This window comes from Conger conger, chromosome 1, assembly GCF_963514075.1.
Source record: "Conger conger chromosome 1, fConCon1.1, whole genome shotgun sequence".
Classification (NCBI taxonomy): domain Eukaryota; kingdom Metazoa; phylum Chordata; class Actinopteri; order Anguilliformes; family Congridae; genus Conger; species Conger conger.
The window spans coordinates 36,554,393-36,572,531 of NC_083760.1; the positions used below are offsets into that span (position 1 = coordinate 36,554,393).

Sequence of the window (18,139 nt, forward strand, 5' to 3'; positions counted from 1 at the left end):
CTTCCTATTGCCAGATGGTGGCGCTATAACATTGACCCGTTCTTGGGATATGGATGTGATTACACTCCAACAATAAACAAATTTCTAAAATATCAGCCAGATCAGACAATGTAGACCATGAAATTATGGCCACTTCCTGTTGGCGCGGCGTGACATAAAAATTGTACTCCTCCCCATGACCGTCCCGTTTGAGCTATCAAAAATATCCTGGCAATTTAGCATCATGACTATCCTGAGACCATTCTGACCACAGGTGGTGTGAATGCGATGAACCCCCTAGGAGGAGTACTTAAAAGTGTAGTACGGGTAAAACTCAGAAAATCCAAAATGGCTGACTTCCTGTTTGGATATTTCATTAGATCCGAATGAGAAATGTGTTTGGACCGAGGAGCGCTATTTGGCCATTAAATTAGGTGCAGGTAGCTCAAAGTGCCTGCCCACAATAGAAGACAATGCGATAGGGGGCGCTGTGGAGTCCCTCAGCCACGCCCAGGTCTGAGCATCTGACAGCTCCTGACAGCAACCACTTCCGATGTGTGTGCAAAATGTCAAGACTTTTTACGCATGGCAAGGCCCTCAAAAAAGCCCATTTGCCTGAAGAAAAAGAGTAATAATAATAATAATAATAATAATAATAATAATAATAATAATAATAATCCTTCCAATAACAATAGGGTCCTTCGCACCCTACGGTGCTTGGGCCCTAATAATCCTTCCAATAACAATAGGGTCCTTCGCACCCTACGGTGCTTGGGCCCTAAATATAGCTGCAAGCAGCAATGAACGGGCCCAAGCACCATGGGCGCAACCGCCTTGGTGGCATAGTTGTGCCAATGACATGTTTCACAACATGTACACACTTTGGAATTAATCACCTTCCTGGACAACGTATAGTGTGCACAGGAATTTCCATTTGATCAATGAAGATGTTGGCGCTGCTATTGGAATGCATCAATGATATAAGCCTCACTTCCTGTTGCCAGATGGTGGCGCTATATTATTGATCCGTGTATCGTTTTTGAATTTGATTACACTCCAGAAATAAACATATTTGTACATTTTCAGCCACATCGAAAGATGTTCAGCGAAATTAAGGTCAATTCCTGTTTCCAGATGGTGGCGTTATAACATTGAGTCGCTTTTGGAATATGGATGTGATTACAGTCCAACAACGAACATATCTGTGTAATATCGGGCAGATCAGATGATCTACAATGAAATTACGACCACTTCCTGTTGGCGCGGCGAGACCTAAAATTGTGTGCCTCGCCCTTGCCATACCGTTTCAGATATCAAAAATCCCTTCACAATTTAGCATCAGGACTATCCTAAGATCATGCTGACCACATTTGGTGTGAATGTGATGAATGCCCTAGCAGGAAGGCATACAAATATGATAAAGACCTCACTTCCTGTTGCCAGATGGCTATAACGTTCTTGGGCTATGGATGTGATTATACTCCAACACTAAACGTCTTTCTAAAATATCAGCCAGATCAGACGATGTAGACCATGAATTTATGGCTACTTCCTGTTTGCGCGGCGTGACATGAAAATTGTACGCCTCGCCATGACCATACCGATCGAGATATCAAATATATCCTTCGGAATTAGTATCATGACTATCCTGAGACCACTGTGACCACATTTGGTGTGAATGCAATGAACTCCCTAGGGGGTTCATCACATTCACACCACCTGTGGTCAGAATGGTCTCAGGATATTCATGATGCTAAATTGCCAGGATATTTTTGATAGCTCAAACGGGACGGTCCTGGGGAGGCGTAGAATTTTTATGTCACGCCGCGCCAACAGGAAGTGGCCATAATTTCATGGTCTACATCGTCTGATCTGGCTGATATTTTAGAAATACGTTTATTGTTGGAGTATAATCACATCCATATCCCAAGAACGGGTCAATGCGCCACCATCTGGCAACAGGAAGTGAGGTCTTTAACATGTCTACATTGTAGACCATGAAATTACGGCCACTTCCTTTTGGCCTGGGACCCCCCATTGTCACAGACTCTTATCCCACCCCCATAGACTTTAGATTTTGCACTTTAATAATACTTCACATACCCCACTTCAGTATCATCTTGTATTGTAAATATTTATTTTTATTTTTATTTTTTATTTATATTTACATTCCACTTCATTTTATATCTATGTTTCTATTTTAGTATTATTATTTATGTTGTCTGCATGCACCCACTAACCACAGCAAATTCCTTGTATGTGAAAACTACTTGGTGAATAAAGTGATTCTGATTCTGATTCAACCATTCTTAAACTCTGTTAGTTGTGCTCACCTTTCTTTTGAAATAAATTTGTTAACAGTTGTTTTTCCTCAGTTTGCTTTCTTTTTTGTTACCCCGATTTCCCTTTCTTGGGTTAAGACATGAGTCGGCTCGATTAGCTACGAGTCTTTGTGCAGGGTGGACTAAACTATTTTCCGCCTTTTGTAAGGGGTGAGAGGGGCCTCAGAGAGCCTACACTATTTATTTTTGGATACAAAGTTCAGTCTCTCAACCGATTTATTCTGATTTTAATTTCGTTATGACACTAATTACTTAAAAATGAAAAAAATGCAAACAAAAACTGGGTAGTCAGTCCCGCTTTCCCCCTACTGTGACGCCCCTGTGTATCTTACCAAAAAGTTCAATTTGGTCTCATCAGTCCGAAGCATCTTTGTTAAAACATACTTTAAATTAGACCAAATTAGACCAAAATTGAAGAGATGCATAAAAGGATTTGTGCGTCATACCCACAGTGAAATTTGGTGGTGGGTCAATGATGTTTTGGAGCTGTTTTAATTCCAGAGATCCAAGGGCACTGGTATAATGAATGGCATAATGAATTCCAAGAAGTATCAAGCTGACAATTTGGTTGCCTCCAAGGCAAGGCTGTAGGTGGACTTTCCAGCAAGACCCAAAGCATACCTAAAAAAACACACAGAAATGGTTAAATGACAACAAAATCTATGTTCTGCAGTGGCTATCTCAGGCGTCAGACTTCAATCCAATCGAAAAACCTGTGGACTGAACTGAGGGCAGTTGATGAGCGCAAACCCAAGAATGTGAAGGATCTTACAAGGATCTGCATAGAGGAATGATCCAAAATTCTTCCAAATGTGTTCCTTAACCTTGTCAATCATTACAGGAAAAGACTTCAGCATTTTGAGTTCATCTCAGTAATCATATTGTTTATTTTTTGTGTATTGCCAGTCAGGGGTGCCTATAAATCTGGAGCCCACTTTGCAGTAGACTACAACTGCCACATGCTCTCCCCTACATGTGTCAACAGGGATCAGCTGTCTTCAGGTGCGAGGCCCCTTCAGGAATACGAGGAACAGAGTATGGAAGAAGAAGTTCGTGGTCTGCCAGATACTGTTTGTGAGTGAATCCTTGAATATTTGGCTATAGCGCAGTTAGAGAATAGCTAGACCAAAAGTAAGTAAAAAATTAAATAAACTATGTTTAAGTGTATTGCTCAAATCTTCATTTGTTTTTGCAATACACCGAATACATGTATGGTTGAGATAAAAAAAGAAAAGAGTTCAGAATTTCAGCTTTTATTTCCAGGTATTTACACCTAGATTTATTAAACTACTTAGAACATAGCACCTTCGGTATCAGGCCACCCAATTTTTTTTGTGAGCAAAAGTATTGGAACAGAGAGTATTTAAGTAAATGAAAGTAAATAACGCTGGTTATTGGGAGCATATACCTTGCTTACAGTAACTGCATAAAACCTGCGACCGATTGACATCACTAGACTGTTCTTCTTTTGTGATGCTTTTCCAGGCTTTTACTGCAGCCTCTTTCAGTTGTTATTTGTTTTGGGTTTTTTTTATTTTACCTTGAATATCCTCTTCAGGAGGTGAAATGCATGCTCAATTTGGTTAAGGTTTTGTGATTCACTTGGCCTTTCTGTTTCTCTCCCTACTGAAGTCCTTTGTCAAACTGGCAGTGTGTTTTGGGTTATTGCTTTGCTGCATGATGAAGTTCCTCCCAATTAGTTTTGACAAATTTCTCCATAAGTTGGTACTTTTGTGGCTCATCTCTGTACTTCTTTGCAAATTGTAATCTCACCTTCTGAATTTTACTACTGATGAGTGGTTTGCATCTTTTGGTATAACCTCTATATTTCTGCTCTCTAAGTGTTCTTACACTACACCATTACAGCAAAATCAAGAAATAATTTTTGTTCCAAACGTTATGGAGCTCACTATGTTGTACAAAAGCCGCTGCTTTAAATTTCTGGTGGATTCTGTCCTGATTTCCATAGTGCCGGAGAAGCTGGGCTCTGACATCATTGAGCGGCTTGCTGAGAGGAAAGAGTGGAGTCATGAAGAAACGATCACCCAGCTGCACCAGGACCTTGCTGCACTCAGCTTTGTATGTTAATAAAAGAGGGAAATAAAGGCCACATGAGAACCATATAACCTACTTTTATTTGATAATTATCTTGAATCGGTTTCTGGTCATCTTGTACAATTAGAAACCATACCAAACAATGATTTTATAACCCGTTCATAAAATTCAATACAGTTATGAAACACAATCAAAGACAGGCTCAGGATGCGTATTAGTTTTAAAGTAGGCTCTATTTCATATTTCAAATTCATTTTTATGAATTAACAACCCATTGAGCAATGATACAAGTATTGCGAACCTGGTGGCATAACTGAATACATATTGGGAATAAAATGCCAACCATATTGGGAAAAGGCACAGAACCTACTATGCTGTGAGTACAAGAAAGTGGCAGGCATTGTTTGTGAAGCATGTGCTTATGGATATTTTCATTTAATTAGTGTGGTCATGATTCACTGGTTTCTCTTTTTTAGGAGTGTGAGTCTTTCCTGAGAAACACAGCAGGTGAATTCCTGTGCAGACTGTTTGAGTCCATTGAGAACGAGGACAGGCTGATGCAGAGGATAGACAGTGACACTGAACTGAACACACTCACTTTTCAGGTAATGGGAGTAGAGGGATAGTAGAGTTTTTTTTAAATATTATTATTTAATATTGTTTGTGTATGTTTTTGATTGACCCAGACAGTTTTTGTGTAAGATTCTTACAAAAGTTTAAAGGGGCAGCTAACACAGAAATGTGAAGTATGTTTCCACTTACCCAGAGTACTATCTATCCATCCAGATAGTTTTGATGAGGTGTGACAAATTTGCGTCTAAAAAACCCAATTTTTGGACGCAGTTTGCTGTGATATAATAGACCTCTATGCACCTGATCTTTTCATGCCATTGACTTTTTCAAATGTTAAAAACTACAATTTTCATGTGAAAACAAAAAATGTGATTTGAAATAGCATAGGTTACCTTTTTTTCCCTCATGAGTAGATTTTTTTTATAACTCACGGATACTCTTCACATGGTGGGTGTTTACTTGTAGTTTTTGAACACATGATTTTTTAAATGTCATTTTTCGTTTGGGTATTTTCTTATTTTATGTTTTTGCCATTTTCTTCCAAACAATTTTCTTCTACAAACAAGCATGTTCTATCCAGCCTCTACTGTTATCTTGTCACACTTGTACAGGCATGAGACAGAGGACAGACAACTTTCCGGTGCCCAGTCAACCTGCTTAGGTTTCTGATGTGTATTAAGATACAGTCATCCAGTCAAACCAGTGCAGTGTGGAGGTGGAATGGAATGGAGCAGTCAGCACTGGAATGGTCCGGGTTTCAAAACAACTGTGATCCGTGCACTTGAACAGTCCTTTAACAAGATGAGCCACCCTGCAGCCCTGTGAATGTGTTTTCTTTTAAGGAAGTAATGTAAAGAGAATCATGTTCGCATTTTGTAATGTATTCATTTTTCTTATAGAAGCTTTACAGGCAAAGCCTGTATGGACCTGATCTTTTCAGGTAATCAGTGTGCCAACAGTTTACATAAAAAAACGAAACAGCAATGTCTGTTTTGCAAATATAATGCCACCGTTATTCAAATATCAACAAAACTGAAAAACTTTACACTATTTGTTCTACTGTGGGAACTGTGTCTGCATAAGAAGAAGTGGTGTAGATGCAGCTGGCCTGGCCAAGTGGTGGCTGCCTGATCTTACATACCTACAGTTAGCCAAACACAAGAAACTAGTGGAAAAAACTTTGCATTTGCAAAATGCAAAATGCAAAGCCCTGGCAAGCCTCAAGAATAGAATGGCCACAGTTTGTAAAAATATGCATAAAAAAACATGTATACAGGTTCTGGAACAAAGATCAACCTGCATCAGAGTGATGGAAAGAGGAAAATGTGGAGAAAAAAAGGAACAGCTCATGATCCAAAGCATACCACCCCATCTGTCAAACTTAGTGGAGGTAATGTTATGGCTTGGTCATGTATAGCTGCCACTGGAACTAGCTCACTTGTGTTCAGTGATGATGTCACTGCTGACAGCTGCAGCAGGATAAATGCTGAAGTATACAGAAACATCTGCCTGATAAGCAAACACATCAAAGCTGACTGGACTTTATCCTGCAGCAAGACAATGATCCAAAACATACAGCCAAAGCAAGAAAAAACAAGGAGTTTTTTTCAGGCCAAAAAGTGGAATGATCTTGACTGGCCAAGTTAATCACCTGATCCAACTGAGCATATATTTGACTTGCTTGACCAGACTGAAGGCCAGTAGCCCCAAAAACAAGCAGGAGCACATTGTTCCAGAAGGCTACTGGCTTCTCAATGTTCTCAAGAAAGTGTTACCCTTGTTTTAGATTTTAGCAATGTCGTTTTAGCAGTTTAGTAGTGTAGGCATAATTCGCAAAGTGTTGTTCCATCTGCTGTCTCTTGACATCCCGCTGCTGGATTTGCTCCACTTTGCCTGTCCCTTCCGGTACGTTTTGTAGGTCTGTAAGTTACTCCGCGGACTGCCTCTCCTGTGCGGTGAACCCATGCTGGACAGGGGCTCGTTTCACGAAAGCGATTTGTGAAGATTTTCACAATATTTTCACAATATATGACATTCCTCTCCCTTGCAAATCTTATTTGGCTGCAGAGACAGGCTCCAGAAATAATACCTAATAATATAAAGAAATAATCTTTATTCTAAGATCTGAATCCTAAAATTGTAAGCTATACTTTAATTATTTTTAAACCATTTACTTCTGGAAAATACAAAGAAAGTGCATTTTAGATAGCCTCTACTCTGGGATTTTGTTCAGAAAAAGTACTTAATTGTAAACATCTTCATTGTAAGGGTTGACAGCTCCAAGCAACCATTTGGAGCAATGGAGTAAGCACCTTCCATTCAGTTACGTCCGTAAAGCGCCAACGTGCAAAAACTTATTAAAAAAAATAAAAGATTATCCGAGCCCGACACAGTAGTCAAGTGAAATTTCTGGTCTCCCAAAAGTGTGCAGTTGGTATAAATTCCCATCAAATTCCCATCAATGAGAATGCACATAGCTTTGTCTATAAAAGTGGGTAGGCTACCACTCTGTAAAAAACGTTATCACAAAAGTCGTAGCCTATGTGATGCCACTTATAGAGTATGCTATTAGATGCTGTGGTGAAACAAACTGAGATCACACACAACCGTTACATTTAAAGAAACTGTGATTTGGGTCACTGCTTCATCATGGGTGATGTTACTAATGGATGGACAGTGCTAGGTTTAATTTGGATATTACAGATAAAAAATAAAAAAACCCTCTGGTTTCATGATGTCTGACCCCCTTATCATCCTTAAATGAAGATATTGCACAAGATTCTATTCTACCTTTTGCCAGACAGGCAAGTAACCAACCAGGTTTGTTTCTGGATTCAAACAGCTTATGTTTTGCAGAACATAAAAAGTCAAATTGTTTTTGGATGTAGTCAATAAATGGAGAGCTACTGAATAGGGAGGGATTAAGCCACCATTGGCTTGAGAATGGGTGATAAGGTGGAATAATAGTGAGACTTATTGGGGAGTGGTCACTCAATGTTTGTTAGGTTCGTTAGGTTCATGAATATTGCGCAGGTGACTTCATTTTATTTGTGGTTGTTTATATGCAAAATATATACTAGCCTTAGAAGTACGGAAGCCATACACCAAGTGGTGCTGTTGTAGTAAGCCATCAAATATTGAAAGAAAATTACTGTTATTTTTTTCACAATTGCACAATTTAGTATTCATGAATGACCATAACTTTCTTTCTGAGCAGTATTATGAATATCAGACTGCATGTTTTCAGGTTTTTCCCTGCTTTAATCCCAAAGATATGATGCTCCACAATTGACACAAACCCCAATTTCCACTCCAAACTTTCTAACCCCCTTCTTTAAGAGCCAATATCTCTAGAATGACAAATACAGTAAGGCTAATGTTTTGGAAGTTCTTTATTGAATTTTGAGCAGTTTGAGCAGAATTGCATTTGTGAACTCCCACGCCTCCGGTTGATTTTTCACAGAATGACCCATCTGCAATGTAAGGACATCTAAGGAGATATAAGATAATATTATGTACCCTATTTTCATCTGATTCAACCTTTCAATCACCACTGAGCTTACTGGCCCAGCTTTAGTGACCCTCATCATTGTATTACACAAAGCATATTTAAGGTGTCATTTATGCAAAGCTGCCCACAGCTTCACTGCTTTCTCTGTAAATTGGATGGGCCACACTGATCATAAAAACACCCTAAAACACTGAGCACCCTTTTACAGGATCTGCAGGAGCTCTGGAACTCTGTGAAGCAGGGGTTAGAGATCAGAAGGAAACAGATCCAGGAACTGGACACAGAGCTGACCCAATGCGAATCGGAGAGAATGGCCATGGTGAGGAGAATGTTGGGTAGTAACTGATTACATTCCTACTGACTGCCTCCCATATCCTTGAGCAGCGCAAATTAGGCACTGCTTCTGTGGGTTGATGGCCATAGTTGGAACTGGCACAGGTCGGATTCGATCTGGGATCATGGTGCTCACTTGGTGCTTTGACTGAATGAGCTACCCAGCAGCCCCACGGATACTTTTAAAAATATGCAGAATGTGATTACAGAATCCGGTTACTTTTCAAAAATTTACATATTACATTTTAGATTATTTCAACATACTTTGTTCACAAACACATGCTCCTACACACAACAATGAGCAGTATTGTATTGTATTGTAGCTATCAGCCAAAGTCTGAAATGTGCAAACAAAAGTACAGTGGGCTCCAGAATTATTGTCTCCCCTAACTGGCAATGCTGAACATGTGAAAAATACTGGACTTTATTAATGTTTCAATGGAACGATCTCAGGTGCCGGACCTCAATCCAATTGAAAACATGTGGGCTGAACTGAAGAGGGTAGTTAATAAGCACAAACCCAGGAATACAAAGCATCTTATAAGGATCTGCATAGAGGAATGGTTCAAAATCCCTCCAAAACGTATTTCTTAACCTTGTGAAGCATTACAGGAAAAGACTCCATTCTGTTATCCTTGCCAGAGGTGGACAAACCAAGTACTAAACCAGGGGTGCCAATAATTTTGGAACCTTAATTTTGGTTAAATCATTTTTTTCTTAAATCACTGATTTTGAAACATTTAAACATTAGTTCAGTCCAGTATTTTTCCAGCATTTTGAGTTTATCACAGTAATCATATTGTTTCTTTTTTAAAGTATTTTTTGTGGATTGCCAGTCAGGGGTTCCAATAATTCTGGAGTCCCCTGTAGTTTGCTCGCAGGTTTATTGTACAATATACTTGCCGATTGAGACTGAACGTAATCCAAAAGTAAATAGATTTGAATATACATTTGAGTTCTCAAATGTATATCTCAAATTTTCTCTTTTTTTTTTTTACAAATTACATTTTTAGTAATGTAATCTGTAATTGGGACTGTATAACATTTTGCAAGTAATCTGTCCAACACTGTAGAACACTGAGGTGCCACAAGAAGATGCCACAGTTCTTTGAAAGAAAGTACCCATTTAAAAAACATGTTTTCTTTGCTGTGTAGATTGCTGTGTTACTGAGAACGTGCACTTCGTCCCTGGTGACAGTTGGACACATGGCAGCATATGACATTCACAGGTTGACTGACAGTGAAGCCATGGTAAGACTCTTCCTTATGGTGGTTTACATTTGAGGAAGGTGGGAAAATGAGGACTATGACTAAACTGATTTGCTCTATTATTTTGGATAGAAGAGTCAACGTCAGTCCAGGGTTGAGTGTCAGCTTCATTGCACATGTGTATTGTAGTTAATGAGGAATTTATGGTGGTTATAGAACTAAGTTTGTGTCTAATAGGCTGGAGGTTCAAATCCCTGGTTGGGCACTGCCAATATACACTTGAGTCAGGTGGTTAACTTCTTATGAATTTCTTTAACAGAAAACATCCTTTTGTATTAACGGATAAGTCCAAATTTGTATGAATTTACAGCAGTAAAGCACAATTCTAAACATTACATTTCTGAACATCTAGCCATTGTTAGTCATCACATCAAACATTTACAGTACTGTGCAAAAGTTCTTGGCAGGTATGAAAAAATGCTGTAAAGTAAGAATGCTTTCAAAAATAGAAATGTTAATAGTTTATTTTTATCAATTAACAAAATGCAAAGCAATCTGAATCAAATCAATATTTGGTGTGACCACCCTGTGCCAAACCAGCATCAATTCATCTTCGTACACTTGCACAAAGTCGGGGATTTTGTAGGCATATAGTTGGTGATTAACCAGTTATACAAAACAGGAGCTAATGATCATCAATTTAATATGTAGGTTGAAACACAATCATTAACTGAAACAGAAACATTTGTGTAGGAGGGTTAAAACTGGGTGAGGAACAGCCAAACTCTGCTTCCAAGGTGAGGTTGCTGAAGACAGTTTTAATGTCAGAAGTCATACACCATGGCAGGACTGAGCACAGCAACAAGACACAAGGTAGTTATACTGCATCAGCAAGATCTCGCCCAGGCAGAAATTTCAAGGCAGACAGGGGTTTCCAGATGTGCTGTCCAAGCTCTGTTGAAGAAGCACAAAGAAACAGGCAACATTGAGGACCTTAGACATAGTGGTCGGCCAAGGAAACGTAGTGCAGCAAATGAAAGACACATCATGCTTACTTCCCTTCGCAATCAGCAGATGTCCAGTTGTGCCATCAGTTCAGAATTGGGAGAAACCAGTGGGACCCAGGTACACCCATCTACTGCACGGAGAAGTCAGAAGTGGTCTTCATGGAAGAATTGCGGGCAAAAAGCCATGCCTCCAGCGTGGAAACAAGGCCAAGCGACTCAACTATGCATGAAAACACAGGAACTGGGGTGCAGAAAAATGGCAGGTTCTCTGGACTGATGTGTCAATTGATTTTTCTTCTGTTCATTCACGTCTTCTGTTCATGCGTTTTGTTAATTAATAAAAAAAAACTATTAACATTTCTATTTTTGAAAGCATTCTTATCTTCAGCATTTTTTCACACCTGCCTAAAACTTTTGCACAGTACTGTATGTATACGTTATTCACTGAATCTAAAGGGAGTCAAATGAATGGATACTGAAATATTCATTCTGATGATTGAATTCAAAAATACACTGTGGAATAATGAAGAATAAAAAGAACAATATTGGCTCTGCCTTTGGCTAGCCAACTAATCACAAAACAATGCGTGTCACTCTAAAAATGCTGGTTTGAAAATAACCCAAATTAGGTTGTTTCTGACCCAGCTGCTGAGTATAGTGGACAGCACATATGCAGGGTTGATCCAACCCATTAATTTGGGTTTGGTCATTTAACCCAAATTTTGGTTTATATAGACTATTTATGGGGTTTCATTGAATCTCATGGCTGGGTTATGTTTGTGTTTCAATGTCCCAGGGATTCCCACAAAAATAGTAAACTAATTACCACAGTAAATACAAACACAAGATCATTTTATTCATTCATTCATTATCCTAACTCGCTTATCCTGAACAGGGTCGCAGGGGGACTGGAGCTTATCCCAGCATACATTGGGCGAAAGGCAGGAATACACCCTGGACAGGTCACCAGTCCATCGCAGGGCACACACACCATTCACTCACACACTCATACACTCATACCTATGGGCAATTTAGACTGTCCAATCAGCCTAACCTGCATATCTTTGGACTGTGGGAGGAAACCGGAGTACCCGGAGGAAACCCACGCAGACACAGGGAGAACATGCAAACTCCGCACAGAGAGGCCCCGGCCGACGGGGATTCGAACCCAGGACCTCCTTGCTGTGAGGCAGCAGTACTACCCACTGCACCATCCGTGCCGCCATGAGATCATTTTATATCAAAACATATTTATTCAGCAAAGTTATATCAAAATAATTTTTTAACTATTCTTGACTCAGGACTTACATTCATTCAGCCTCCGTTCTCAAGATAGTACAGCTACAGTTAGCACATGCTAGCTAAGGCTTAACAATGTCTTGAGGCCACCCAGGTCAGTTAGCTAGACACTAGCTTATAAATAAATGTATAAATGTCACCTTAATGTCAGAATCTAAATAAATGTTGATCGAGTTCTTTTCCGAGGCGGCACGGATGGTGCAGTGGGTAGCACTGCCGCCTCACAGCAAGGAGGTCCTGGGTTCGAATCCCCGTCGGCCGGGGCCTCTCTGTGCGGAGTTTGCATGTTCTCCCCGTGTCTGCGTGGGTTTCCTCCGGGTACTCCGGTTTCCTCCCACAGTCCAAAGACATGCAGGTTAGGCTGATTGGAGAGTCTAAATTGCCCATAGGTATGAGTGTGTGAGTGAATGGTGTGTGTGCCCTGTGATGGACTGGCGACCTGTCCAGGGTGTATTCCTGCCTTTCGCCCAATGTATGCTGGGATAGGCTCCAGCCCCCTGCGACCCTGTTCAGGATAAGCGGGTTCAGATAATGGATGGATGGATGGAGTTCTTTTCCATATTAAACTGAAATGTTTTTTTGCATGCTCAGTCTTTGACCATGACAAATCAGGCAGAAGGGCCTCAGCCACTCTATCTACCTTGTTGAAATTTATTTGGCTAATATTAACTTACTTGTATTACAGTCTATAACATTATTAATTTACTTCATGTAATACAACTAGTTCGGCTTACTGATTTTCAAATATTATTACTGAATATTATCATCATTCACGTCATTGCAAATTACGTTACCTAGCCCACAGCTAGTAACGTTTCCAAGTTAGAGGTGCAGGTCTCATCTTACACCGCACTTGTTACTAGACAACATAGCTATGTAAGCTACATGCTAATAATAACAACATAAGTTCACACAATAGAGAATCGCTGTTACAAATCAAAGAACAAAATTAGGAATATATTTAAAGTGAATCGAGTTACAAGCCTTTTTTTTAACCATAATGTGCTCCAGCCATAATGTTTAGGGTAACTAACAGCTTGGTTGGCAGCAGCACTGAGGCCAACCAAGCCACTGACCCAGCTGTTACCCAGCCTGCATGGCTAAACCAATCAACCCAGAAAACCATTGAGACAACCCAGAAAAATGACCCAGCAGGCTTAACCCAGCATTGGGTTTGAAAAAACAACCCATCATTTTTCAGCGTGCATGGGGCCAAGAACAGGTTAACATTTCTTTTCAGCCTCGTAAAATGCCACTCAATTATGTCAATATTAGATAGCAACCCTATCATCTGTCCTGTACATAGTTTCATGGGTTCACCATTTTTGTTCAGATGATAAACCAGGCATCCCTGGCCAACCAACGTGCTCTAGCCAGACTCTGTCTGAACCTGAAAGAGAAGGACCTGCTGGGAACATTATCTCACAGGCTGCGCTGGGAGGACAGGCTACAGCACTGGAAGACCGTCAAGATCCACACCTCAGTAAATAGATTCAGGTATGTTAGTCACCTATGTGCCCCTCAAATTTCTTCACTTGAGACGTAAAATGATACATCAGATAATTATAAAATTATATAACTAATATAAAATAATTATAATTATAAACCCTGAACACATATTTTTATATTAAACCGATATTTATTCAAGGAAAACAGGTAAGGATTTTATTGTTTGAAATATTAGTAATAAGTCATTCATAGTGATGACTTATGAAAGCACAAGGAGTAAAAGGAGTGTAGTGAGGTACTGATTCCTTTTAAAAATACCAAAATCTACCAATTTACCAGACAGGGGAAGAGCAGAGACGATAACAGCTAGAGAAAGCGATCACAGTGGGGTAAGTGCCATAACTGGGGATTAGGGATGTGCATGACAGGCCAAAATTATTTTTTTATAGTTTATGGCTCTTGGGAGCGAATATTTGGAAATATGAAACCCCCAAAGCACCTCTAACCTCATTCAAACTAGGTTAAATAATAGGCTATTCATCTCCATTATTTTTAACAATTGCTACCGGCAATTAGCTACATCCTCTTTTTTTTGTATTCTTAATTACCGGCAATTAGCGGGTCGTAGTACACAAAAAGAACAGCTTGTGTAAATTCAACACATCACATTACTCGGTTTTCATTAGACTAACACAATAAATCAAGGATATGCTACAATGGCTATAACGTTTCTAGGTTATTCCTGGGCATTTTCAAACACGTCACATTGATTGGTTTTAGCCCTAAGGATTGCCCTATGCTACCTGTTTAGCCTAGCTATATCTTGAACTATCTGCGAAGATTGTAGATACAGTCTGTGGCTGTATGGTTTCGTTCGGAAACTTTGCTTTTAAATGCGAGTCGCACAATTTGCATTTCACTTTGTTGTCATTCAGTTTCTCCTAGTACTTTCTTGTGGAACTTTTACATGCTGCATGCACCTGTCCAGTATGTCACTCTCATTATGTAGTGTCTGTCATTTAAATAGCCAACAGATGGCAGTGTGAACCATAAGCAGATTATTTTAAAAATCTAAAAATAATGAGAACTGCGCATACTATTTGGATGTTTTATAGGTGTGTGGCTATTCAAATATTCTAAGATTCTAAATTACCCCTACTTGGGATTGAACCCCCAACTACAAAGGGGGAATCATGCATGACTTAGAGGACTGCACTATGCACTGCACGACACGTCACAGTCTTTTGCATTTTTAATGGTGGTTGGCTGGTTGCAGATTTTAAGGTGTAAACAAAATCCCTTTACGTCTCCAGGACTGGGGATGGTTATCCATGATCTTCACTGTTCTAACATTGACATTTGCGTTTGGTTTTTTCACTGATGTGGTACAGCCTGGTTTGTGCATTACATTCCACAGTAGCTTGTAGGTTGCCTGGGTTTCTGTGTTCCTGATTTTTTTTCTATGATCATTTGGTCAGGGATTTTATGAGCAGTCCAGAGATCCAGAACCCCAAGGAGGTGCTGTCCACACTTGACACCTTGCAAATGGAACAGAAGTCACTGAGCAAGAGGCGCGTTGGGATCCTGCAGTCGCTCAGGTCAGAGGTCATCCAGACCATAAGAGTCAAGTCACAGCTGTAACATCTACAATAACGTCATTCAAGTGAAAGTAGCAGAGGTCAGAGAACAGAGCCCCTTATAAAGTTCAAAGGTTTTGCTTGAGCCCTATTTACTGTGGTAATGTACAGGCTGACCTGCATTCAAAGCACCTTCTCAGGATAGTCTTGAACATAGCTCTGGCTTTCAGCATCGACTGGTAAGTAAATGGTCATGAATATTTTAGTCAATTAATTAATTAGCTCACTGAAGAGGTTTCTTTCCGCCTACCTGAATGTTTGACGTTGTTACACAAACTCAAATTTTGTGGCTACTGAGTGGCTCCGTAACAAGCACAGGCAGGGCCTCATAGTTGCAGGCATTGACTTTGTCATCTGCCATTTATGGCTGAGAGGTCACAGATGTGTTAGTTCCTTCAACAGCACGGCTGGTACCCGCAGGCTAGCAGCTGTCATCAGTAAGCTATATGCCTGTCCCCTCGGGAGGTGCTCTCGGGTAGGCTACTGTGTACAGCATGGTAGGCTTCAATAATGGTCAATTCAGCTACAATAATGCAAGTGTGATTACTATATTGTACACAAGATGTCACAAGAACCAATACTGTGGTACCAACTAAAGGCCAAATTCAGAAAAAGTCTGCAGTATCGGTGGTACCAGAATGGTATCAGAGTCCAAATTGGTACCGCACTCCTGCCTGACTGACAACAAGTAGAGTAAGACATCTAGGGAACTTGGGAATGCCAACCAACAGAAAGGATCAACAAGTGAAAATTCCTTATGCCATATTTCCCCTGCAGCGATGGCAATAATAATTAGATATACACTGTTTTTGAACACTCATTTTCCCAATATTCCATCCATTTTTTGTTGTTTTGGCTCTGTACTCTTCATTGGACATGAAATAAAATAATGACTGTGAGGTTAAAGTGCACACTGCTTTAATTTGTGGGTATTCACATCCATGTTGGGTGATCCATGCAGGAATTGCCTTTTTATATATTCCCCACATTTTGGGGAACCAGGAGTAATTGGACTATTGGCTGCTCAGCTGTTTCTTGGCCAGCTGTGTGTCAGTGCATCATTAGTTCATGCATTTGGAGTCTGTTGCTGTTGTCTGTGAACATGAGGTCCAATGAAGTGTCAATGCTAGTGAAGCAGGCCAACATGGGGTAAAAGAAATCTGAATAAATTGATCAGAGACAGCCTAAACATTTGGTATGCCAAATCAACCGTTTGATACAAGCACTCAGCAGCAGCAATCAGTCTGATAGACGACAGAAGACCACTGCCGTGGATGACCAAAGAATAGTTCCAATTGTGAAGAAAAAAACATTTTCAGCAGTCAACTGGGTCTGGTACACTCTCCAGCATGGAAGAATAGATATAAGAATATGTTCACACTAAATATGGTTGTCATTCCCCATCCAAGTCATTAATGCGGATATGTTCATACACAGTTTGGTTGTGAAAGAGAGTGACAACTGCATTCTACAAGCAGAGTCACTCCCTGAATTGTGCAGTGTGTACTAGAACTTCCCTGGATGACTAGTTGTGTGTGATGCAAGGCACTGTGTGTGTACCTTAGCTCCCTGTTTGTTCAAATTGTATACCCAAACTACTTTTTACTTAAGATTGTCGTTTGTACACATCTATCAGCGACGGTTTGTCATGCAGAAATTTTCAAACAAATGAATTACAGTTCCTAAACATGGAATGGAATGGCATGGAAGTCGCCATATCGGTTACAGACGATACTTACAGCTGTCGCAAGATCTGTTTCGGAGAGTGATTCTTGTTACCGTACATACACGGTGAGCTCATCTCATGTCTAAAATAAAGAGAAGACTGCACAGCATAACCTCAGAGGGTTTACTGCTAGATGCAAACCACTGGTCAGCCTCAAGAACAGAACGGCCAAGTTAGAGTTTCCTAAAAACTATGTGAAAAAACTAGTGGTCTGGAACAAACCGTTATTGATAGATGAGATGAGTATTAACCTGTACAAAAGTGATGGAAAGAGAAAAGTATGGAACTACTCCAGATCCAAATCCAAATCACCCTCTCCTCTTTGAAACATGGTGGAGGCAGTGTTATGGCTTGGGCATTTACGGCTGCCACTGTAACCAACTGACCAAATGCCTCAAAACTCATTTAACAGTGCTTCACCTTGCAGCAGGACAGTGACAGTAACACACTGTTAAAACAGCCTAAGAGGATATTCTTGACCAGCCAAGACATGTGTATCAAAGGCAAAATCCCATAGAACAAACAAGAACTGAAGATGGTTACGTACAGGCCTGGCAGAACAGCACCAGGGATGATACCCAGTGCCTGATGATGGATTGCCGACATTCAGCAGTCATCAATGTGAAGGATTTGCAACCAAATAATAAACATGATGACTTTATTCAGGATTATTTGTCCAATTACTTTGGGTCCACTATGTATATAAAGGGTTGTAATTCCAACTTGATTCACCCAATATGGATATAAGTACTCGTTAATTAAAGCTGACAGTCTGCACTTTAAGCTCATTTAGTTCATTGAGTTCACTTCATAGAGTTCAGAGGCAAAATGACAAAAAATCTGTCACTGTCCAAATACGTACAGACTGCACTGTAGGTATTGCAAATCATGGAATTTCATTGGTATTGGTATCGACTGCCAACATCTTGGTATGTTGAGACATCCCTAACATCCATAATTATTTCTTCAAATTTGGGAACAAAAGAAAAGAAAAAAAAAGATACTGAACATTCAGGTTC

General features: G+C 40.0%; 1 protein-coding gene across 1 annotated transcript in view; it reads left to right on the plus strand.

Annotated features, from left to right (window-relative positions):
* The window catches only part of ccdc180 (coiled-coil domain containing 180), a 299,213-nt gene that overhangs the window by 252,963 nt on the left and 28,111 nt on the right, over positions 1-18,139 (plus strand). The window contains exons 3-9 of the mRNA XM_061236221.1: positions 3,307-3,395; positions 4,291-4,400; positions 4,853-4,981; positions 8,669-8,779; positions 9,949-10,044; positions 13,642-13,805; positions 15,236-15,355. Of these exons, the coding sequence (XP_061092205.1) occupies positions 3,307-3,395; positions 4,291-4,400; positions 4,853-4,981; positions 8,669-8,779; positions 9,949-10,044; positions 13,642-13,805; positions 15,236-15,355 (819 nt within the window). The remainder of the gene's footprint in view (positions 1-3,306; positions 3,396-4,290; positions 4,401-4,852; positions 4,982-8,668; positions 8,780-9,948; positions 10,045-13,641; positions 13,806-15,235; positions 15,356-18,139) is intronic.